The sequence below is a fragment of the Geotrypetes seraphini genome, chromosome 1, assembly GCF_902459505.1.
Source record: "Geotrypetes seraphini chromosome 1, aGeoSer1.1, whole genome shotgun sequence".
NCBI classification, from domain to species: domain Eukaryota; kingdom Metazoa; phylum Chordata; class Amphibia; order Gymnophiona; family Dermophiidae; genus Geotrypetes; species Geotrypetes seraphini.
This window is the reverse complement of record NC_047084.1, coordinates 112,890,151-112,915,993: the sequence shown is the minus strand read 5'-3', so window position 1 is coordinate 112,915,993 and position 25,843 is coordinate 112,890,151. Positions and strand designations below refer to the sequence as shown.

The 25,843-nt window shown below is 46.3% G+C and overlaps 1 protein-coding gene across 10 annotated transcripts in view; it reads left to right on the top strand.

Annotated features, from left to right (window-relative positions):
• The window catches only part of LOC117356551 (phospholipid-transporting ATPase ID-like), a 209,143-nt gene that overhangs the window by 143,506 nt on the left and 39,794 nt on the right, over positions 1 to 25,843 (top strand). For all 10 annotated transcript variants that reach the window (XM_033935931.1, XM_033935912.1, XM_033935903.1 and 7 more), the window contains 4 exons: positions 3,672 to 3,787; positions 13,485 to 13,649; positions 18,531 to 18,642; positions 22,120 to 22,225. In XM_033935931.1, the coding sequence (XP_033791822.1) occupies positions 3,672 to 3,787; positions 13,485 to 13,649; positions 18,531 to 18,642; positions 22,120 to 22,225 (499 nt within the window). The remainder of the gene's footprint in view (positions 1 to 3,671; positions 3,788 to 13,484; positions 13,650 to 18,530; positions 18,643 to 22,119; positions 22,226 to 25,843) is intronic.

Genomic DNA, 25,843 nt, shown 5'->3' with positions numbered 1-25,843 from the left:
CTCTTACACAATTCTCATTCAGTTCACGCTCAGAATGACGAGGGGCCAAAGTTTGTCACCGTCCCCGCCCCATCCCCGCGGGCTCTGTTCCCACTCCCGCTCTGTTGGGTCATGGAACGAAGAGATTTAGCAGGAGGATAAGGAATGAGTAAAGAATTTGGGCTGGCTGCTTAAACGGGTTTTCAAAGTTAGAAGGAGAATTTTACAGCTAATTCCGTGTTCTACCGGCAACCAGTGAGCTTTGTGTAAGAGGGGAGTGACATGATCGCATTTTTTGGCATTGAATATCATTTTTACTGCCGTATTTTGCGCTATCTGAAGGCGCCTTAGTTCTTTACGGTCAGGGTCAGGGTCTGATCGTAATTGTAGAGTGAATCAAATAGGTCACATTATTCAATGTCAGCGATGGTTCAGTACAGTTTTGGCAAGGGGATACATAAAAGAATTTCGTCTTATCCAAATTAAACTTTAATTTAAATTCTGCCATCCACTGTTAAATAATCAAAAGAATATCAGTTATATGCTTGATATGCGGAATTGAAGTTGGAATAGGGATCAGGACAATTATGCCTTCGGCATAACTACCGTATTTCCCCATGTATAGGCCGCAGGAAATGCAGATTTAGGTTTTAAAACTCTTAGATAAGCCTCCCCATGTTACTAGCCGTGGCTTATCTAAGCATTTTAAAACCTAAAATGGCCTATACAATGGGGCAGCTGGGGCAGCCTATACATCCTTCACCCCCCCTCCCCCGGTAAATACCTTTGCCGGCTGCCTCTTGCCTCATCGCAGCAAGCAGTACAGGGCAGGAGCAATCCTGTCAGCCTCCAACTGGCCCTGCACTGTTTCCTCAATGCCTGCGTCAGTGCTTGCGTGACTCGCGAGTCCTGCGAGAACTGGCACAGGCATTGAGGAAGCAGCGCAGGGACGGCTGGATGCTGACAGGATCGCTCCTGCCCTGCACCTCTGGCCGCGATGAGGCAGGAGGCAGCCGGCAGCCATCCAGGAGGGAGCTGCAGGTATGGGGGACTCCGCGGCTGATCTTCCAATGGGGCGGCTTATCTACGATGTTTTTTGATAGACCACCGCATATAAGGAAGCCTCACCCACTGCAGGGCATTGTAAAACCCATGTATAGGCCGCGGCCTATACATGGGGAAATACGGTAAACAACTTGATCCCTATATGGGATAATTTAGTACCCAAGGAAGATAAATAACCCCTGTTTCTCATAAAGGTAGCCCAAAAATCATCTTGTGGTCTAGTGCCCACCCTACCGATGCCCCCACCCCCACCCCATGTGGAAGATCAGCAGGAGGGATGCCCACTCCCTCCTGCTACAGGCTTTTTTTTAATGGGCACACCCGACAGCCTGCCCACCATACAAGCCTGGTGGTCTAGTGGACCATCCCCCCCCCTCCAACACCCCCTCCAATACCTTTCTTAGAAGACCAGCACTTTTTATAGGACTGTCCGGGTGCCCGAAGGGATTTCCAAAACCCAGCAGTTTGTCCGCGTTTGGAAGGTCCTGAGCTCGAGGCTGCGTCTGGAGGGCCTCTGCGCATGCATGGATATCAATGTGATAACATCACACGCATGCACGTATGCAAATGACATCATCACGTGCAGGCGCAGAGGCCCTCCAGACGCAGCCCCGAGCGCAGGGGAAGAGACACGAGGTCCGTGTGGGGGCAGGGCATAGGGGCCAGTTTTTTGTTTTTTGTTTTTTTCCTTTAAGTCTTCCATTGGCTAATGCACAAAATCAGATTTTGGCCCTCTGGGGACAAGGAAATACCTAGCGTGCCTGAATGTACTCCATAGCTTTTGGGCTTGCAAATGGTTTATAAGAAATTAAATGTAAAAAATACACCTTTTAAAGAGTACGAGGGTGCTTTGAAAAGTTCACGAAAAAAGCAAGTGAAATATTTTTTTTAAATTTGACAAAAAACCATATTTTTCAAAACTCATTGGACTAACCCCCTCTTCTACGAAACCGCGCGAGCAGTTTCTAGCGCGAGGAGCCGCGCTGAATGGCCCGCGCTGCTCCCGCCGCTCATAGGAACTCAATGAGGGTCGGGAGCGCTTGCGCGGTTTCGTAGAAGGGGGGTAAGTGTATAGCCCTCGATGGAGACTGGGGGGCCCTCTTTTACTAAGGTGCGCTAAGTGTTTTAGCGTGGGTTAAGTCAAGGCGTCCGCTAACACTTCCATAGGATAACATGCACGCATTAGCGTTTAACGCGTGCTTGGCGCGCACTAATATTTATCCCTCGCTAAAAAGCATAGCGCACCTTAGTGAAAGAGGGGGTAGGTTGAGAGAATGGGGTTTTTTAAATTATTTTTTTAACTTCCTTTATTTTACCAAAGTTTTTTGTTTTTTTAAAATTCTTTATTCATTTTCAATATTTTCAATAAGTGCAATACAAATTAAATACATTTTATATTTAAGACATCACTTAATACTCTTTCAAGAAACAAATCAATCTATATCTCTCCCCTCACCTTATCCCATAAATTTTTAATAAAGATTTAATTTAAAAAAAAAAAAAAAAAACTTTTTCTTGAGTTTTTTTTTAAATTAAATCTTTATTAATTTTCCATTCAAAAACAGTGCTATTAAGAATATACATACAATTGGCTTCATGATAGCAATATATATTAACAAATAAATATTACAATACATTTCCTTACCCCAACCCAATTCAGATGTAATTATTTATTCATTTCAACCTTTACTATATTAATCATTATATTCATACAGACACTGTATTTCAAGAACCCAAAATATACCCTCCCCCGATCAACCCTCAGTATCCCACCCTCCCCTACCCCTGGATATGCACAAATTATGTCCAGAAAAAGAAACTCTAATGATTCTACAAAAAACTTCAATGGGCCCCATGTTAATTTGAAATTTTTTGTGTTTCCTGTCAAATCTGCATTCATTTTTTTCATATTTATAGATTAAACATAAGTTTGCCCACCAGAATGTAAAGTTAAGTCGATCCCAAACTTTTCAGATCACCCTTGTAAGTCTCAGCCAGTATCCTGAGCACGCAGGACAGTGAGAGTAATCACCCTGCATCCACAGCCTCCAAGGGATGGCGTAATATTCACCCCGTGTTCCGAGCACACAGGACAGTGGGTGTAATATTTACCTGTATTCCAAAACACACTGAAATATTGGTGAAATGAACTGTTGTGTGATTTAACTGTAATCGCATCAGGTACTCGTGCTATGAAGATTAGAGATTTTCTTCTGCTTACTATCAAAACTTTTATTGACACTCATGTGGTAGCGAATTGGAATCAAATGGGCACTTTTTTCCAAGCAGGAACCGACCTAAAAGTGCTCCTCACAAGACTACGGGAGTTATTAAAAAGTGGCCAGCGCTGCTTCCGTCTCGCTATTAGGGAGGGCAGGAGCTTCTGAACAGCGTTCTAGTGACCAGCCTTCTCAAGGCCATTCACATCAGGGCCAGCTGCAAATTCCGCTGTTCCTGCGCTCTGCGACACCTTGTTCCTGTGAGGGATATGAGATCGTCTGGCTTCCAGGGCTTGGGAATTCCAGACAAGGGAAGAGAACATGCGCCAAGTTTCCAGAAGTTCTTCTGCAGCTGCAGCTTCTGAGCCCGTGTGGTTTCTTCTGACTTCTCTCTGTTCTCCCTCGCAGTGCGAAGTCCTAAGGGACGGCTGGTGCTGTACTGTAAGGGCGCAGACACCATTGTGTACGAACGACTGCACAGCTCCTGTGAGAATCTGAAGGAAACCACCACAGAGCACCTGAATGTGAGTGAAGCCGGGGGGGGGGGGGGGGGGGGTTCCTGGAAGCTGAGAGGAAGGGTCTTGCCACTGGCTATGAGCCTCAACCGATTGAATAACTGTATATTATATATCTTAGGATTGAATAACTGTATATTATATATCTTAGAACAGGGGTGTCAAAGTCCCTCCTCAAGGGCCGCAATCCAGTCAGGATTTCCCTAATGAATATTAGGGAGCACTCGGGGGCAGAGCGGGAGCAAAGTAAGGCACACTCCGGGTGTGGGAGCGAACTCCACCCCCTCCCCTCCCGACGGTGCACCGCTGAGCCAGTTGGAAGGCTCAGCGGGATCTCCCCAACAGTTTAAGTTTTAGTTTGCGGTTCTTCTTTTCTTTTACCTTCATCGCCGGACCTCAACACCTCCCTCCACGGACCGGGAGCACTCGGGGCAGAGCGGGAGCAGAGTAAGGCACACTCTGGGCCTGGGAGCGAACTCCGCCCCCTCCCGACCGTGCACCGCTGAGCCAATAAAATGGCGCACAGCCGTTCGGCACGCCATCTAAGGCGCGCTTCAAAGGCGCTCGCCTTAGCGAGAGCACCTTTGCGAAGCAACCAAGAAGAGAACTGCCATCTACGCCAAAACCTCTCTACCACAACTTCCACTCTTAACAACTCCTGTCACAACCCATTCTCCTACCACAGTACACGAACAACAACCTAATCACTGAGAACCACACTGCCTCTAACCACCGGCCCCCACTTTCATAACGAAGCTAATTCCACAAACAAACACCCAGATCATCCTATTAATAATCCTTCTTATCTCCAGCTGTAAGGTAGATGCAAACAACCTACCCAACATTCCCACTAGTTCAATTACAAACAAAACCCGAAGAGTTCCAACAGACAGAAACCCTAACCACCAAACAAGCGTTCAACACCCCATAACCCCAGCATGGGGAAGAAGAGCAACACAACCCAAGACCAAACCTCACCATAATCCAAATTCACTCATCTACGCTAAAACGAATCACAACTACCAAACAGAAACCACCACTCTTAAATGTGCCTACTTAAAACATCAGGGCCCTAGGCCCAAAAACAGAACTGATAAAAAACTGGATAAAAAACTAAAACCTAGACTGCCTCTTCCTCACAGAAACCTGGCTAACATCGGACACAGACCCAAGAATTACGGAAGTCTGCCCTCAGGGATACAAAATTATAGTGACGTGCAGAGAGAAAAAAAAGAGGAGGTGGGTTAGCAATCTTAATTAAAGACTCCCTAACTCTAAACATATTGGAAAAAACCATCTACCCCTTACATGGACCTTCTAGCATGTCAAATCTCAGCCACCACACTAAACTCACTAAACTGCATGCTCTGTTATATAACACCGGGAAACTGGGCCACGGTTAGACCCTAATTTGAAAACTTCATATACCAAAACTCACTAACAGCAAGACACAACCTTATCCTAGGAAATCTAAACCTACATCTTGAAGACCATTCATCCAAGCCAATAGACAACCTCCTTTCTTTCAGCAATGCCTTATCCTTCCAAATTTTAAACCCACAAACTACTCATGAGAAAGGACACCAAGTGGACATAGCAGCCTTCATGACCCATCAAACATCTACTTCAGAAATTCAAATGACTAATGGAACCTGGTCCTCATCCCTCTGGTCAGACCACTACGCAGACACCTTCAACATCAACTGGACCAAAAACAAAACCAAACCAATATCCAAAATAGTAACTTACACATCACGCAAACACATCGAGCCCTCCATATTCTGATCAAAAGTAGATGAAACAATCCAAGAAGATAACCCCAAAGGCTTCATTTCACACTGGGGCAAATTGAGCAATAACATCCTTGATGAACAAGCCCCACCAAGAACCAAAACCAGAACCTGCATACGATCAGACCAATGGTTCAACAACGAATTACTCCTACTCAAGAGACAATGTAGACGTCTGGAAAGAAAATGGAGAAAAACCAACTTAGACCACACAGAAACTGCCTGGAAAAAAATTAACAAACAATACAAACTTCTATTAAAAGAAAAGAGAAAAAAACATTACACCAACCTAATAGGCACAGAAACCCAAGACACCAAAAAACTATTCCAAATATTAAAAGATCTAACTAACACCATATCCTATATGACCACTAACAATAACCCCTCCCCTTCAGCCTCCCTCCTAGCAGAACACTTCAAGAATAAAATTACAAACACCAGAGCTACTCTCAATAGTAACCCAGCCCACCTAATTGTATCTTATGCTGCAGACAGAACCTGGTCCCAATTCCCTAAGATACATTGGACTAAATTCAACAAACTCTACAATAAGTACAGCCACGCATCCTTGTGAACTCAACTACTGCCCGCCATATCTCCTGTCATCAGTGAGTACTAAGTTCCGTACTTTAATCCTACACTGGATACAAACAATGCTCACAGATGGCATTTTCCCGACTGACCTCAGCAAAATCATCACCCCAATCCTAAAAGACCCAAAAGGACCAACAGATCACCCATCCAACTATAGACCAATCGCCTCAATACCTCTATATATCAAACTAACAGAAGGACTAGTAGCCAAACTAGACCATAACTTACTCCATCCCACGCAATCCATCTTCAGAACTAACTTCAGCACAGAGTCACTACTAGGCTCCCTTATCGACACAGCAAGACAATATCTCAGCATTGGAAAAGAAATGCTGCTCATACAATTGGACCTGACGGCGGCATTTGACTTGGTAGACCATAACATCCTACTGCAAATCTTGGACTCAATAGGCATCTCAGACAAAGTATACTCATGGTTTGAAGGTTTCTTAAAATCCAGAACATACAAAGTAAAATCAGACAAAGAAAAATTCAAACCTTGGTCCAACCCCAGCGGCGTACCACAAGGATCCCCATTCCAGAACCTGAGGAGATCGTAAAGGGGGAGCAGGATGAAAATCTGGTCCAACTAGAGGTAAACAAGGTGGATGTCCTCCGGCAGATAGACAGGCTAAAGAGCGACAAATCACCAGGTCCGGATGGCATTCACCCAAGGGTACTCAAGGAACTAAGGAACGAAATAGCTGAGCCACTTCGACAAATATGCAACCTATCCTTAAAAACTGGAGAGATTCCGGAAGACTGGAAAATAGCAAATGTCATGCCCATCTTCAAGAAAGGCTCAAGGGGAGACCCAGGAAACTACAGGCCGGTGAGCTTGACCTCGGTCCCGGGAAAGATGAAGGAAGCACTGATTAAAGACAGCATCTGGGAACACATCGACAACTATGGGCAGCTAATGCCGAGCCAGCATGGCTTCTGTAAGGGCAGGTCATGCCTCACGAACTTATTATACTTCTTTGAGGGGGTAACCAGCCAGGTGGATAAAGGGGAATCCATAGATATCATTTACCTTGACTTCCAAAAAGCCTTCGACAAGGTGCCACATGAAAGACTACTAAGGAAGCTATGGAACCACGGGGTGCAAGGGGAGGTCCACCGATGGATCAAAAACTGGTTGGTGGACAGGAAACAGAGGATTGGAGTAAAGGGCCATTACTCAGACTGGCAATGGGTCATGAGCGGAGTTCCACAGGGGTCGGTGCTGGGACCGCTACTTTTCAACATATTCATTAACGACCTGGAGGCAGGAACAAAATGTGAGGTTATTAAATTTGCGGATGACACCAAACTAACGCCAATCTTGAAGTGATAGCGATATCTGAAACCTGGTTCACGGAATCGCATGGGTGGGATATGGTTATACCAGGGTACAACCTACTTCGTTGCGACCGAGAGGGTAAATTGGGAGGAGGTGTAGCGCTGTACACTAAGGAAAGCATCAAAACTACCAGAATCACAGATGTTAGATACACCGGGGAATCCCTCTGGGTGAACCTGGCCAGAGGGAATGAGAAATGCCTATACCTTGGTGTGATATACAGACCTCCCAGGCAACAAGAGGACAAAGACATGGAATTAATCGAGGACATAGAGACCATCACACTACGCGGGGACACAGTAATGCTAGGAGACTTCAACATGCCAGATGCAGATTGGAACACACTCTCCGCGACTACGGGTAGCAGCAAAAGAATATTAACCTCCATAAAGGGTGCACGTCTCAAGCAATTGGTATTGGAGCCCACCAGGGACCAGGCGATACTAGACCTAGTACTCACCAACGGAGATAGTGTCACGGAAGTCTCAGTAGGTGACACACTGGCCTCCAGCGACCATAATATGGTATGGCTCAACCTCAAGAAAGGTTTCCCTAAGACAAACACAGCAACAAGGGTTCTCAACTTTAGAGGCACAGACTTCAACCGCATGGGAAATTTTGTCCATCAGGAGCTACATAAACAAGCAAAATCTGACAATGTGGAAGATATGTGGTCGTCTCTGAAGTCCATCCTACACGAAGCAACAAACCGACATATAAGGACAGTAAGTAAACGCAGGAGAAACAAAAGACCCCTGGTTCAGTAAAGAAATGGTTCAGTAAAGAAATTTCAGACCTAGTTAAACAGAAAAAAGACGCATTTATCGCCTACAAACACTTAGGAAAACTGGGGGCGCAAAAGGACTATCTAGACAGATCTAAAGCTGTCAAAAAAGCAGTCAGAGAGGCCAAACTCCGAATGGAGGAAGAGCTAGCACGGAAAATTAAGAAAGGGGATAAATCTTTCTTTAGCTATATTAGTGACAGGAAAAGAAACAAAGATGGGATAGAACGCCTGAAGCAATCGGACGGCAACTTTGCGGAATCAGATTTGGCCAAGGCAGAACTACTAAACGAATACTTCTGTTCAGTCTTCACCTGTGAAGCGCCGGGAGCTGGTTCACAGCTACAGATGGGAGATAACCAGAAAGACCCATTTCAAGATTTCAAATTTACGCCCAGTAGCATCTACAACGAACTATCAAGACTCAAAGTAAACAAAGCCATGGGTCCGGACAACCTACACCCCAGGGTGCTCAGGGAGTTAAGTGAAGTCCTGGCAGAACCATTATCTGTTCTTTTCAATCTTTCCCTTCGCACAGGAAGGGTCCCCTTGGACTGGAAAACCGCCGACGTAATCCCACTCCACAAAAAGGGCTGCAAGACAGAGACAGCAAACTACAGACCAGTGAGTCTCACGTCTATAGTGTGTAAACTCATGGAAACACTGATCAAACGGAATCTTGACACAATCCTAGATGAAGAAAACCTACGTGATCCACACCAACACGGGTTCACCCAGGGCAGATCCTGCCAATCTAATCTGATTAGCATTTTTGACTGGGTTACTAGACAACTGGATGCCGGAGAGTCACTGGACTTGGTATATTTGGACTTCAGTAAAGCATTCGATAGCATCCCGCACCAAAGGTTATTGAACAAGCTGAAATCGATAGGATTAGGAGACACTCTAACTACATGGGTTGGGGATTGGCTGAGCGGTAGACTTCAGAGGGTGGTGGTGAACGATACCCCATCCGAAGCGTCGGACGTGATCAGTGGAGTGCCGCAGGGCTCAGTCCTGGGCCCGATTCTATTTAACTTATTCATAAGAGATATGACGCAAGGACTTAAAGGAAGGGTATCACTGTTCGCCGACGATGCCAAACTATGCAACATAGTAGGCAAAAGCTTATTACCTGATAATATGACATACGACCTACTGCTGCTGGAAAGATGGTCAACTGGCAGCTAGGCTTCAATGCTAAAAAATGCAAGATAATGCACCTGGATAATAGAAACCCGCGTAGAACTTATGTACTAAATGATGAGACCTTGGTTAGGACCACGGCGGAACGAGATCTAGGGGTGATCATTAGCGAGGACATGAAGGCTGCCAGTCAAGTGGAGAAGGCTTCCTCCAGGGCAAGACAAATGATGGGATGTATCCGCAAAGGTTTCGTCAGCAGGAGTCCTGAAGTCATGATGCCGTTATACAGATCCATGGTGAGGCCTCACTTGGAGCACTGTGTTCAGTTTTGGAGACCACACTACCGAAAGGACGTGCTGAGGATCGAATCAGTTCAGCGAACGGCCACCAGGATGGTCTTGGGGCTCAAGGATTTCACGTATGAAGAAAGACTAAAAAAATTGAGACTGTACTCACTTGAGGAAAGAAGAGAATGGGGAGACATGGTTGAAACATATAAGTACATCACGGGACGTATAGAGTCGGAAGATGATATCTTCTGGCTCATGGGACCCTCGACCACCAGAGGGCATCCGCTGAAGATCAGGGGAGGGAAGTTTCATGGCAACTCCAGGAAGTACTTCTTCACCGAAAGAGTGGTGGATCATTGGAACAGACTCCCACAGCAGGTGATTGAGGCCAGCAGCGTGACGGATTTTAAGAGAAAATGGGATACTCACGTGGGATCTTTAAGGGAGTGAATTCAGGGGGGGGATACTTGGAATGGGCAAACTTGGTGGGCTATAGCCCTTTTCTGCTGCTTTTTTCTATGTTTCTATGTTTCTATATCGCAAGGTAAATAACATGGAGGACTGCGAAGATCTCCAAAAAGATCTGACAACACTGGAAGAATGGGCCAAAAAATGGCAAACGAGTTTCAACATAGGGAAGTGCAAAGTCGTACATATAGGGGAAAAAAACCCTATATGGGTTACAAAATGGGGGGATCAGCGCTAGGGGTGAGCGACCTTGAAAGAGACCTGGGAGTGATGGTAGACACAACATTGAAGGCGTCGGCGCAGTGTGCAACAGCCTCAAGGAAAGCAAACAAAATGTTGGGTATCATTAAGAAGGGTATCACGACCAGAAAGAAGGAAGTCATCCTGCCACTGTATCGTGCTATGGTGCGTCCGCACCTGGAGTACTGTGTTCAATTCTGGTCGCCGTACCTCAAGAAGGACATGGAGGTACTTGAGAGAGTTCAAAGAAGAGCAACTAAGCTAATAAAGTGTATGGAGGACCTCTCATATTCTGACAGACTGAAAAGGCTAGGGCTTTTCTCCCTGGAAAAGCGGAGGCTTAGAGGAGACATGATAGAAACCTTCAAGATCATGAAGGGCATAGAAAAAATAGACAGGGACAGATTTTTCAAATTAAGGGGATCAACAAGTACAAGGGGGCACTCAGAGAAATTGAAAGGGGAGAAGTTTAGAACAAACGCTAGGAAGTTCTTTTTCACACAGAGGGTGGTGGATACATGGAACGCGCTACCGGAGGATGTGATAAACAGGAGCACGCTACAGGGGTTCAAAGAAGCTTTGGATAGGTACTTGGAAGACAAAGGGATTGAGGGGTACAGACAAGAGTAGAGGTAGATTATAGGGATGGGATTAGAGGTAAGTTATAAAATTAATCAGGGATCACTGTTCAGGCACTAGGCCTGATGGGCCACCGCGGGAGCGGACCACTGAGCAAGATGGACTTCTGGTCTGACTCAGCGGGGGCAACTTCTTATGTTCTTATCCCCTAGTCTCTTCAACCTATATACGGCCTCTCTCGGCGTTTACCTGAACAAACAAGGCTTAACCTCTTATAGCTATGCTGATGACATCACCATCCTCATACCGTTTGACCAACCAAAGTTCTCAATGACAGACACATTCCACCGAACTCTACATTACATTAGAGATTTCTATTCCGCCATTACCTTGCGGTTCAAGGCGGATTACAAAAGAGTTATAAACGGAGGATTACAATGGAAGATCATTGGAGATTTCTAGAGGAGGTAAGGATTAGGATAGGTAAAATCTGTGAAATAGGGAGTAAGTGGGAGGAAGGGAGGTAGCTAATGTTAAGACTGTTTCAGGGATTTCTTGAAGAGTATAGATTTTATTTCTTTTCTGAACATCTTGTAGTCTGGAGTGGTTATCAGTAGGTTGGAGATTTGGTTATCTAATTTTGCTGCTTGAGTGGCTAGTAGGCCATCGTATAGTTTTTCCGTTTGGTTTCTTTGATTGGAGGGTGTGTGAATGGGGTATGTGTTTTCTGTGTCTGGATGAGGTTGTTTGGATAAGGCGGTTGGGCTGTCTCCGTTTAAAGATTTGAATAGTAGGCAGTAGAATTTAAATAGTATTCTTTCTTGAATTGGTAGCCAATGTGAGTTGGCTACCAATTCGACTCTAGTTACAGTTATGACTTGGATGGAAGACCACAAACTGAAACTCAACCCAGACAAAACTAAATTCATCCTCCTAGAAAATAACAAAGTCCCAACCACAACCAACTTAGAAATCAACTCTATCAATTACCCTAAGCAAACCACCCTAAAACTACTAGGTATGACTATTGACAGAGGCTGCACCATGCAACCAAAAATAAACAAAACAATACAGAAATCTTTCGCAGTTATGAGAAACCTTAGACAAGTCCGAAAATTCTTTGACAGAACACAATTTCAGTTCCTAGAACAATCTCTAATCCTAAGTGTTCTGGACTACTGTAACATCCTCTACCTCCCCTGCCCTGCAATAATTATTAAACAACTACAAACAATTCAAAATACAGCTCTGAGACTCGTCTACTCATTGAAGAAACATGACCACATTACTGAGGCATACATCGATTCACATTGGCTTCCAATCCAGGAAAGTATACAATTTAAATTCTACTGTATACTATTTAAAACTATAAACGGAGACAGCCCAATCTACCTAAACAACCGCCTCATCCAAACCACCTCTACCAGGCTTAGATAAACACACACCCCATTCACATACCCCCCCAATCAAGGAAGTAAAACAGAAAAAACTATACGACGGCCTACTAGCCACTCAAGCACCAAAAATAGATAACCAAATCTCTAACCTATTGATAACAACCCCAGACTACAAGACGTTCAGAAAGGAAATAAAAACTATACTCTTCAAGAAATCCCTGAATAAGGCTTAATACCACGAATACCTCCTTCTTACCATCCCCTCCCTAACCCCTGATCCTACTTAACCCTCTCTTGGATACAATCTCTGATCTAACGTTGTAACCCTCCTTCCATAACTCTTTTTGTAATCCGCTTTGAACCGAAAGGTAATGGCGGAATAGAAATCTGTAATGTAATGTAATATGCATGAGATCTATTTGCATGCACTGCTTTCATTGTATGCTAATCGGTTTCATGCATATTCATTGGGGAAATCCTGAAAACCTGACTGGATTGCAGCTCTCGAGGAGGGACTTTGTGTATCTCTATCTATCTGTCTATACTGTATATATGTAAACATGTGTAGGATGTGAATGTATATAAATCTATATATAGCTATGTACACACACAGCCTGTAAAATTCATGGTCATTTGTATACATGAGTAATGAATTTAAAAACATAAGAATTGTCGTACTGGGACAGACTGAAGGTCCATCAAGCCCAGTATCCTTTTTTCCAACAGTGGCCAACCCAGGTCCCAAGTACCTAGCTAGATCCCAAATAGTAAAACAGATTTTAGCTGCTTATCCTAGGAATAAGCAGTGGATTTGCCCAAACCGTCTCAATAATGTCCTATGGACTTCTCTTTTAGGAAATGATCCAAACCTTTTTTAAACCCCGCTAATCTAACTGATTTCACCACCTTCTCCGGCAACAAATTATTTGCTCTGTGGATTCAGGAAGAGAGAATGAATATACAGTAGAAGTGTATCCAGCAGCGGAGTTACAGTCCAGTTTCTTAATTTTGTCTGTACAGCTAGGGCAGAGTAAAGCTGCCGCAATAATCAGCTCTCTTCTGACTCGGATTCTTAGGAATTTGCAGGCGATGGATTGCGTACGCTGGTTTTGGCATACAAAGACTTGGATGCAAGTTACTTTGAGGAGTGGAAAAAACGTCACCATGAAGCCAATACCTCACTGGAAAACCGGGAGGAAATGTTAAGTGAACTCTATGAGGAGATTGAGGACAACCTGCAGGTATGTGTCTGGAACCAGAGCCAGGTAAATGCTGCAGCCATGACCAAGCCTGGAGCTCGGCAGAATGTTTCATGTAAATATCACAGCAGCGACTGAGCCTGGCAGTGTCAAAGCTTTGGGGAACGGACCTACTGTGTTTCCAAAGGTGCAGAAGGCGGTCTGAGTGTGTGGTGCGGTGGTTAGAGCTACGGCCTCAGCACCCTGAGGTTGTGGGTTCAAATCCTGCACTGCTGCTTGTGACCCTGGGAAAGTCACTTAATCCCCATTGCCCTAGGTAAATTAGATAGAGTGGGAGCCCCCTGGAACAGTTAGGGAAAAAGGCTTGAGTACCTGACTAATTTGTAATCTGCATAGGATATGCGGAATATAAATTATAAAAAAAAAATTATTTACAGGTTTTATAAGCCTTAATCAGACTCTGCAGTAACTTGTGGGAGTCAGATTTGGAAAACACCCTGGAATTTGGTTAATCTGTCAGAGAGCAGCAGATCTCAAGTTTATCTATTTAATAAAAAATGTCTTATATATCGCCAATCTACAAATCTAAGCGGTTTACAATATACATACATACATGGTAAAGGTCAGTGGAGCCTGGGGCCCCTCCCCCACCCTCTTCCCTGCACCCTTCCCTTTTTAACTTCTCCGGGCCCCGTAAGTGACGTCAGAGAGAGCGCCGATGCGGGCAGCAACCTCGCGCCAGGGAAGTGAAAAAGCTTTGTGGTAAGGTAAGGGGCGTGCATGGCAAGGAGAGGAGCGGGGAGGGGGGAGTGGAGGAGGAGTGCTACGCCTTTAAGAAGACCACACCCAGGGCGGACTGTCCCGCCCCATTATTACGCCACTGGATATAATATATATGGTATAGTACTCCCCCAAAACTTGTGGGGGTTCCATTCCGGGAACCCCCGCGAATTTAAAAAAACCACGAATACGTTTTTTAGGCAGGGGAGACAGGAGAGGGCAGCTGGAGAGGCAGGAGAGGGCAGCCGGAGTCCTCACTGTATGCTCCAACCACCTCTTCCTGTACTAAAGTTGGGCCAGACCAATCAAGAGCTGCTTTGACACGCAGCTCCCGATTGGTGTAGCCTGACTTTACTACAGGAAGAGGCGGTCGGAGGAGGCGGCAAATGAGGGAGTCCACGATTCGCGAACCGTGAATTTGCGGGGGAAGACTGAACATCTCCAATCTAATTTGCTTAAAATCCAGAACATCAAGTAGTGCCGGAGTATTTGACCAAAGGGGACATCCTGACACGTGAACTTCTAGGGTTGCAGCTAGACAAGGTGGATGTTCATAAAGAATTTTAAAAATTAATATTTTTATTTAAATAAATAAATAAAAAATTAGCATTACCATTTTAAAATAAATACACCATTGAATAAGCAACCAATGAAACTGCTTAAGAATTGGCGTAATGTGACTATACAGAGGACTTCCTGAGATGAAATGAGCAGCAGCATTTTCAGCTATTTGTGTGGCCGAATGGTTAGAGCTACAGCCACTTAATCCCCCCATTGCCCCCAGGTAGATTGTGAGCCCACCGGGACAGACAGGGAAAAATGCTTGAGTACCTGAATAAATTCATGTAAACCCTTCTGAGCTCCCTGGGAGAGCAATAAAGAAAATTAAATAAATAAATAATGTAAAGAGTTTCAGCCACCAGAGCTGGTATTGTGATGTCATAATGCCTCATCCACCAATAAGAGGTCTCCTCCTCAGTGATGTCACAATGACTTCATTGACCTATACTTGGCTCTCACTTACTACATTATGATTTCTAGACTGGCGCAGTGGTTAAAGCTCCAGCCTCAGCACCCTGAGGTTATGGGTTTCTTGTGACCCTGGGCAGGTCACTTAATCCTCCGTTGCCCCAAGGACATTAGGTAGATTGTGAGACCACCGGGACAGGCAGGGAAAATGCCTGAAGTACCTGTATGTAAACCACTTTGAGTGTGGTGTATAATAGAGAATGACACGGTGAAAAAATTGGTCCCCGTCACCGCCCCGTCCCCGTCTCACCATCCCCGTCACCGCCCCGTCCCCGTCTCACCATCCCCGTCACCGCCCCGTCCCCGTCTCACCATCCTCTTCACCGCCCCGTCACCGCCACTGCCACCCCATTCACCGCCCCGTCACCGCCACTGCAATCCCATTCACTTTTCTTTATTTACGTATAAAGGAAACATTCTTTAAAACTTTAAAACTTAGTTAAATATTAGTTAATAACTATACAAAAACAAAACACGCAGAGAAAAAATTAATTAATATAAATTCTCAAAACTGACACACTGTATAACTACAAAAAAGGCGGGATACAAATCCCTATTCCTTACAATCTTTTTCAGGCAAACCAACTAACAATGAGTTACAGTAATAAACAATGGGTATATATACAATACAGTGGAACCTTGGTTTATGAGCATAACTCCAGAAGCATGCTCGGAAACCAAATTACTCGTATATCAAAGCGAGTTTCCCCATAGGAAATAAGGGAAACTCGCTTTAATCATTCCCTCCCCGAGGCCAGCGGCACTGCTTCACCCCCCCCCCCTGAGAACCAGCATCGTTTCTCCCCCCCCCACTCACGAACGCCCCCTTGCATGAACTGGAATCCCCTGCCAGCCCGAACAGAAGCCTTACCCCATCTGGCACCGGCACGCAGCCCCAGGATGTGCCGGTGCCGGTGAACGAAGATCCTTCCTGTTGCCTGGGCCTTGAGCATCTGCATATGCTCAAGGCCTTCTAGCTCTTGCTCTCTCCGAGAATCTCGAAGAAGGCCTTGAGCATGCGCAGATGCTCAAGGCCCAGGCAACAGGAAGGATCTTTGTTCACCAGCACGTCCTGTGGGCTGCATGCCGGCGCCAGATGGGGTAAGGCTTCTGTTCGGGTGGGCGGGGGAGGTGCATTCGCGAGCGGGGGTGGAGCAATGCCAGTTCTGGGGGGATGTGCTTGCAAATTGAGTCAACGCTTGGTTTGCAAGTCACGATTTGCGAGAATGTTTTGCTCGTCTTGCAAAACACTCGCAAACCGCGTTACTCGCAAACCGAGGTTTGACTGTATATGCTTGTACAACTGTAGGAAAATTAGGTGGACTCCTTATTCCTTTCAAAGGTTGTAGTGATTTAAACTTCAAAAGTTTACTTTCTCTAATGTTTTTGTGGATCTGATTGATGGTGGATGAGTTAGGAAAGGGTATACATTTGGAAGGTAAACTATGTCCGAGAGCGTGGGAATTTACAGACACACAATCCATTACAAACTTGGATTCTCTGGATATTCAACTGTGTGGATACTGTACGTCTGAGGATAGCTGGGTTCTTCAGACATGGATCCTCCATGGCTAGGACAGGATTTACAAACCCAGTCTACTGTTCAAGGAATGGCCCTGATTTATAAACATTAATGCTACACTACAAGGGGGTGCTGAAAAGTTCTGAGCCCAACCAGGGACAGAATGACATGCATAAGGTCAAAACATAGAAGTTCATTTCTGCAAATTGGCACGTTTCGAAATAAGATAACACTCTTTTCAGCTACGGTGGTATGTGGTGAAAGTGAGCCAAGTATAGGACAATGAAGCCATTGTGACATCACTGATGCGGTTGGCTCCTATTGGTGGAATGAGGCATTATGATGTCACAATCTGAGCTCTGGAATGTTGCTAAGAGGAGGTGCTGAAAAGTTTTCAGCCCATGTAAGAAGAGAATGACGTGGATATGGTTTAATCACTGATCTGAAATAATGTCAAAACAGAGAATTTTGTTTTTGCAAATTGGCACTTAAGGAAATAAGATAAGACTCTTTTTAGCTACAGCGGCAAAATAACGCTTAGAATTTAGGAAGTTGGTTGGTTAGGCTGAGAACTTTTCAGCACCCCTGATATGTAATAAAAGTGAGTCAAGTATAGGACAATTGAGCCATTATGACATCACTGATGAGGTTGGCTCCTATTGGTGGAATGAGGCATTATGATGTCACAGCACCAGCTCTGAAATGTTGCTATTTGGGAGTGCTGAAGATTTTTCAGCCCAGCCAAGAAGAGAATGACGTGGATATGGGTCAATCAATGATCTGAAACAAGGTCAAAAAACAGAATTTATTTTCTGCAAATTGACACTTAAAAATAAGATAACCCTCTTTTCAGCTACAATGGCAAAATAACGCTCTGAATTTAGGAAGGTTGATTGGGCTGAGAACTTTTCAGCACCCCTGGTATGTAATAAAAATGAGCCAAATATAGGACAATGAAGCCATTGTGACATCACTGATGAGGTTGTCTCTTATTGGTGGAATGAGGCATTATGACATCACAATCTCAGCTCTGGTTATGAGTTTGAAAGTCTTCACACTACGAGGGGGTGCTGGAAAGTTCTCAGCCCAACCGAGAAGAGAATGACGCGGATATGGTTCAATCAACTATCTGAAACAAGGTCACAACAAAGAATTTTGTTTCTGCAAATTGGCACTTTATGAAATAAGAAAACTCTCTTTTCAGCTCCAGAGGCAAAATAACGCTCTGAATTTAGGAAGTTGGTTGGTTGGGCTGAGAACTTTTCAGCACCACCTCATCTGTGAAGAATACCAAGGGATATTATATCATCGAAGGACTACTTGGGATTAATGATATTTTTCAGCTCATTAAGTTAGATTTCAGCAGAAAATAGTTCACTGTTTTCTGCTTTGGGATGCATTCATTGGACTTGTACACCTAATGTTTTGGGGGTTTTGTTTTACAAAACCTTTGAAATGTAGGAAATATCCCTGAACTGAAATGTGCTGCCTCTTACAACTCCCATCTCGGAACAAAAATGAGCCATAGATGTCACCCTGAACTTTCTTACGCCCCCCGCTAACCCTTTCCTCTGCTCTCTCTCTCTCTGAAGCTGCTGGGAGCTACGGCCATAGAGGACAAGCTACAAGATGGTGTTCCTCAGACCATAGAAACACTGACCAAAGCGAACATCAAAATCTGGGTGCTGACAGGGGACAAACAAGGTAAGACCAGCTGAAGCGAGTCTGAGATCCCAAACATTCCAACTCATTCATTGGGCACAGAGCGGTGGCTGAGCCCGAGCCCAAAGTGGGCATCTCTCCCTCTTTCCCGCCCTCTCCCTCTCTCTTTTTTCCTTCCTTCCATCCCCCACTAAGTGCACCCCAGAGCCATTTCTGCCCCAAACCTCCAAAGCTAGGACTGCGGCAGGCAGTGAGTTGCCCTTCCCCGGAGGCCGAGCATTGAGCTGCAGCCTGGCCCACATGCAGTGCCTGAGCCGCTGAGGCTACCTATAGCATGGCCTGTGCTGCACCCATGAATGCGGAGCCGTTCGCCTCCACATGCTTCCCGTTCTGCTGCGGGAGAAACTGGATGGGCCTGAGCCAAGATTGGGCGGGCCAGTCCTGCCCGTAGCTACGCTCCTGGTGCAGATACCTGCCAGAGTCTGTCAGAATCCATTAGCCTTATTCGGGGGCCGACTGTGCCCTGGGTTTTTTTGTTACTGAGCTATGCTTTTGGCACCCCAGACTTAACTTCCCCTTCCTGTGCTCTGGGTTATTCACAGCACTTCTGCTAACGCAGAATCCTGTGGTGATAGCAGAAAGATGTCCAGCGCCTGTAATCTGTGGCCAGTGCACTTCACTGCTGAGCACCTGGAGATTCCCTTCTGGCACAGTATAAAGCATGAGGGGAGGGGGGGGGGGCTAGCAGTCGATCTATAGGAAGAAAGACCAAGAGTTGAATCCTTTTCTTTCAATGTTGTGACACCAGGACTTTTTCCATTACATAGGCTGCCAGGTACTTGTGACTTGGATTGGCCACCATGAAGACAGAATACTGGGCTAGATGGACCTTTGTCTGACCCATTAAGGCTATTCTTATGTTATGTCCGTGTATGACTTGTCTCGGCCACTAAGTTGTGCTCGAGTGTTGTTTTATTAAACTTAAGGTGGGAGAGGGGATTCCACGGAAACCTAGTGGTGGTCAGTGATTTTTAAGGCACTGGCTGCCATGGGTAGAATATGGCCTGGACGTCCAGTGTGGGATCTTCCAGCACTGAATTTCCAGGTCTTGCCCGGAGACCAGAAGTATCTGGGTGCCAGTTGATATTCCGACGGCTTCCAGATAACCCCCAGATAAAGCTGGGACAGACCTAACTTTATCCGAGCAGTCTTCTGGTTAGTGGACTGATTATTGCTGCTAACCGGGTAATTTACCAGCTGTTTTCTAACTTTGCCGCTGGACCACCCTGGTACCAAGTCCCGTGGCAGCTCTCCTAGATTTTCAGCAGCATTATTCAGACACGTATTGCTCAAAATTAAGGGATCACCCAATTATTTCCCACGACTATCAGTCCCTAGAATCTAAAGGCGAGTAGGGACCCTAATGTCCATCCAGTCTACTTGACCACCATACACAGGCATCACCATCATGTAAAGACTGGATCTTCCCCACCCCAGAGTGTGGGCAAGGGGAGCTGTGAACACTGTTCCTGCAAGCCCCCAGCCTGTGGTTACTATATGGCTCTAGAAAAAACCCCGATGTCTCAAGTTGTCCTACTTACTTCCACGGCTTTCAGTGGCAGTAAAACCAGGATGTCTTAATCCGTCCTCCTTTTTCTGGAGCTATATGGTCACCCTAGGCCAGCCCAAGGATCTGAAACCTGGATATGAGAATCAGTTGCAGGGCCCAATACAATACAATTTATGGTATTCCAGCTCCAGCCCCCGTAGAGAAAGCTGTGAATGTAAAGGGTGTATCTTAAGATGTATGAAAATAGAGAATGACACGGGGACAAATTTTTCCCTGTCCCCTTGGGAACTCATTTTCCTGTCCCTGCCCCATTCTTGCAAGCTCTGTCCTCGTCTGCACAAGCCTCAAACGCTTTAAAAAATCCTAAGTGTTCGAGGCTTGTGTGGTTAAGGCAGAGCTTACAGGAATGGGACAGGGACTGCGATAGCGACAAAAAATGCGGAGAGGGGATGGGGAAAATGTGTCTCCATGTCATTCTCTGCACTGCACCACTCTAGAAATTAAAATGTTCTAAAAGTGAGCCAGGTATAGGATAATGAAGCCATTGTGACATCACTGATGAGGTTGGCTCTTATTGGTGGAATGAGGCACTGTGACATCACAGTATCAGCTCTGGTTACCAGAGACAGACACTTTTCACACTATTATTTATTCAATTTTCTATACTGTTCTCCCAAGTAGAGGATGACATGGGGACCAATTTTTCTCCATCCCTGCGGGAACTCATTTTCCCGTCCGGTCCTCGCGAGTTCTTTTCCTGTCCCTGCCCCATTCCTGGAAGCTCCGTCCTCATCCACACAAGCCTCAAACCCTTTAAAATCCTAAGTAGCAACATTCTAGAGCTCAGCTTGTGATGTCATAATGCCTCATTCCACCAATGCCTAAGCTCCGTCCTCATCCACACAAGCCTCAAACCCTTTAAAATCCTAAGTAGCAACATTCTAGAGCTCAGCTTGTGATGTCATAATGCCTCATTCCACCAATGCCTAAGCTCCGTCCTCATCCACACAAGCCTCAAACGCTTTAAAATCGTAAGTAGCAACATTCTAGAGCTCAGATTGTGATGTCATAATGCCTCATTCCACCAATGCCTAAGCTCCGTCCTCATCCGCATAAGCCTCAAACGCTTTAAAATCCTAAGTAGCAACATTCTAGAGCTCAGATTGTGATGTCATAATGCCTCATTCCACCAATGCCTAAGCTCCGTCCTCATCCGCATAAGCCTCAAACGCTTTAAAATCCTAAGTAGCAACATTCTAGAGCTTAGATTGTGATGTCATAATGCCTCATTCCACCAATGCCTAGCAACATTCTAGAGCTCAGATTGTGATGTCATAATGCCTCATTCGACCAATGCCTGAGCTCCGTCCTCATAAGTAGCAACATTCTAGAGCTCAGATTGTGATGTCATAATGCCTCATTCCACCAATGCCTAAGCTCCGTCCTCATCCGCATAAGCCTCAAACGCTTTAAAATCCTAAGTAGCAACATTCTAGAGCTTAGATTGTGATGTCATAATGCCTCATTCCACCAATGCCTAGCAACATTCTAGAGCTCAGATTGTGATGTCATAATGCCTCATTCGACCAATGCCTGAGCTCCGTCCTCATAAGTAGCAACATTCTAGAGCTCAGATTGTGATGTCATAATGCCTCATTCCACCAATGCCTAAGTTCCGTCCTCATCCGCACAAGCCTCAAACGCTTTAAAATCCTAAGTGTTTGAAACTTATGCGGTTAAGGCAGAGCTTACAGGAATGGGAGAGGGACAGGGACAAAACTCCCGGGGAAATTGAGTTCCTGAGGGGACGGGGACAAATTTGTCCCCGTGTCGTTCTCTATGTGAGATCTCAGCCCAGCTTGAACATTGGTCTGGGGTGTGATGTGAAAGGGTTAAGCAGTCATGAAGCTGAGGGCTGTATTACACTTCCCTGACCTTTCTTTCCCCAGAGACAGCGGAGAATATCGGCTACTCGTGCAATATGTTGCAGGATGACATGAAGGAAGTCTTCATTATCAAGGGCAATTCTCCAGAAGAAGTGCTGAAGGAGCTCAAGTAGGAAAACCCCCAAAAGAAACTCACCCTCCTCCTGTTCCTAGGCTCAGTGCCCTCTCTTAGGGTTACCTTAAGGCTCCAGAAAAAGGAGGACGGATTGAGACATCCGGGTTTTACTTCCACTGAAAGCAATGGAAGTTAAAACCCAGATGTGTCAGGCCATCCTCCGTTTTTTGTAGCCATATGGTAACCCTACCTCTGGACAGTGACCTGTTCACAGCAGAATACCTGAGCTCCTAGTGCCAAGTCCACAAGGGCCAGTCCTGGATTTCAGACAACCCTGTTCTGATGTATTCTGGAACTTTGCAGCACTGCTTTCAATAGACAGAAGCACGGACTACAAATCCCACAATGCATTGGGTGTGAGTTTATGAGCCATGCCAGCTGAATTTCTCCCTCCTGAAAGTGGGCCACAAACTTAGGTCATCAAGGGTGAGCTGAGTCACACTGGGCATCCCCTCCCCCCACCCCCACCCGCAGTGCTGCTTGTTCACAGACCTGTTCGGATGCCCTGGGGCCAGTAACTGTTTCCTTACTTTCTTTCAGCTAAGCAGCCATTTTATACCTCGTTAACATTGTCATTATGAGAAATAGGGTGCTTCGTTTATTAATGGTGCACTCTTCTTGGTTCTGTCAGTCCCCTCTTCATCTGTCTGTGCTGTATTCATTCTTTACATGTATTAGTGCAGTGTATGCTTCAGCTCTCTGTGCTGTTTTCATTCATTACTTGTATCAGGGCAATGTCTTGCGTGAGGGGACGGGGATGAGATTTGGGGGTTCATTTACATATTAAATACAGCTACTTATTTTGTACTTGGGACAATGGAGGGGGTAAAGTGACTCGCCCAAAGTTACAAGGAGCCAATTGCATAGTAGGGGGGGGTCATCCTAAGGACATGGCACCCTTCTTCCTCTTTGCCCCCCCCCAACCCCTTGCCTTTCCCTGTACCTTTTTTCCTTCCCCTGGCGTGAGGCTGCTGCCCGCGTTGGCATCGGTGCACTCTCTGACATCACTTCCAGGATCCTCACCTAGGAAGCGACGTCAGCGGGCAAGCCGGCACCGACGTGGACATGCTGCCTACGCCAGAGAAGTTAAAAAGGTGCAGGAAAAGGGAAGAGTGTGTGGGGAGGGGCGCCCCTCACCCTTACTACGCCACCGCACGAAGCTGCAACAGGAATTGAGCCCAGTTCCTCTAGTTTAGAGGATGACCCGTCAAATGTGCGCAGGACAATTTTTCACCCACAATTGTGCCCCGACATTTGCCGCACTGAATGGGAGGTGACCTGACAATTGCGCCCCTACAGGATACTATTTTGTCTTTTTGAGGGTTACAAAGTAACCCTCTTTTTTGAAGGGGGGGCCTCCCCCCCCCCCACTACACTTAAAGATTCACTTCCTGTCTAGGGTTAGGGTTAGGTTTACATCATGATTAAGGGAACCCTTTCAGTGGACATCTGGAAGGCCCTGATTTGCTCAGATTCCTCAGGCCCCGTCCCTTGGGAGGGGCTTGAGGCGCCTCAGGTGGGGCCTGAGGAGTCTGAGCCAATCAGGGCCTTCCAAATATTCTTGACGGGCCGCAATTGTCGTGCACACACTTGTCCGTGCGCACAATTGTCGGGACGCATTTGTCAGAGTGCAATTGTGCACGGAGTTGTCAGTGTACCGTTTGGGGTTACCAGATGTCTAGGAAAACCCGGACATGTCTTCTTTTTTGAGGATTGTCCGGACGCCCTGACGGTTTAAAAAAACAAAATGGGGGAGTCTGTCTGGGTTTAGCCAGCTTTCCCAACTCCCCCACTTACCTCCTTCCTGGGCCCGGCCGCTGTAATTGAATCTTTGGGCAGTCAGCAACAGCAACGAGGTAAGCCTGCTATTGCCGGTCCGTCTCGGAAGCCATCTCTCTACAGCGACTTCCTGTTCCCGTGTAGGTGGGACTTGCAGAGAGGCAGCTTCCAGGGCAGACCAGCGGTAGCAGGATTACCTCATTGCTGTTGCTGACTGCCTGAAGATTCAATTACAGTGGTTGAGCCCAGGGGGGAGGTGGGTAGGGCAGTCGGGAGCTGCAGAGGTCATGAGGTGAAGCAGTGTCAGAGGAGGGAACGGAGGAGGAGGGGGCTGGAGAAACAGAATGAAAGTAGGGTAGGGTGCTGGAGAAAGAGTATGGAGGGAGGGAGGGCTGTAGAAGCATTATTGAAAGGAGAGAGTGCTGGAGAAAAGAACATGGGTAGTTTTGGATGGGAGGGGGGAGAGGCAAAAACAGCAGGAGAGGAGGTTGAAAGAAGAGAGAGGAGCACCCGCAGAGGGTGGGGTTGGAAGGGGAGAGAGAAAGAAAGAAAGAAGCACCCACAGGAGGGTGGGGTTGGAAGGAGAGAACGCGAGAAGCACCTGTGGGGAAGGAGGATTTGGATGGAGGGGGAGGGAGAGAGAAGCACTAAAAGGGTACAGAGGATGGGAAGGGGGATCAAGGAAATGGGTGGAGTGTGGGCGGGGCTGTGGGTGGAGTTTGGGCAGGATCACATGTCCTCTTTTTTTTTTTTGTCTTCACAAATTTGTTAACTCTACTCTGGTTGTCAGGCGACTAACCATGAGGCTTAATAAAGATCAGTACAAGAACATCCCATGAATTACTGAGACTTATAATCACAGGGGCGGATGAGCAAGAGAAACGTTTCACAGCTTTTTACCCAGACTGTCTTCGCAAAGATGAAAGAATACGCAGAACTGGGACAGGGTGGTCTTGGGGGGGGGGTTGACGCCTTCGGTGTTTTCTGCTCAGCTGATTTTTTTTTTTCACAGTGCCCTGCAGCGGAGTGGATTGGAAATCTGTCCCCCTCCCCTTAATAACTCCTTTGAGCGGTGTGGGCATTCTGGGCTGGGGGAGCCACCTTCCTTCTGTGCCCTGTGTTCCTGTCACCACCACTTGTACAATTCTCATCCTACATTTTTCACCAAAAAATGCCCCAAAAAGCTTTGTTTTACACATCTCAGAGTATATAGAGTGTGCATGGAGGAGAAGGAGGGGGTGCATCAGAGAAACCTCCCCCCCGCCTCCCTCCTCTACATCTGCATTGGGTTTTTAGTGACCTGGGCCTAGGGTTGCCATATTTTTTATGGAAACAAAGAGGACATGTCACCCCCCCCAGTCCCGCCCCACTCAACCTCATCTCCTCTTCTTCCCGATGCTCGGGGCTGCGTGTAGAAGGCCTCCAAGCCTGCATGCGTGCGAAGTCATTATGTCAGATCCACACACGCTTGGAAGCCCTACAGACGTGGCACCGAATGATGCCAGATTCGGATCTGTCCAAAACTAGGGTTACCAGATTTTCCATTTGGAAAATCCGGACACCTATACCCACCCCCCAGGCCCACCCAGCTCCACCCATCCCCGCCCTGTTACACCCCAGTCCCACCCCCAATCCCACCCTAGCCCCGCCCCCGCTGTCTGCTGTCGTCAGACAGGAGGGCATCCGCGCAAGCAAGGATGCCCTCCTGCCCGACAGTGATTTTGTTCCAAGCTTTTCAAAACTTGGACAAAGGGCTGGGTTTTCTAAAGCCTTCCAAAGACCAAGACAGTCCTCTAAAAAGAGGACATGTCCGGCTAATTCCAGACATCTGGG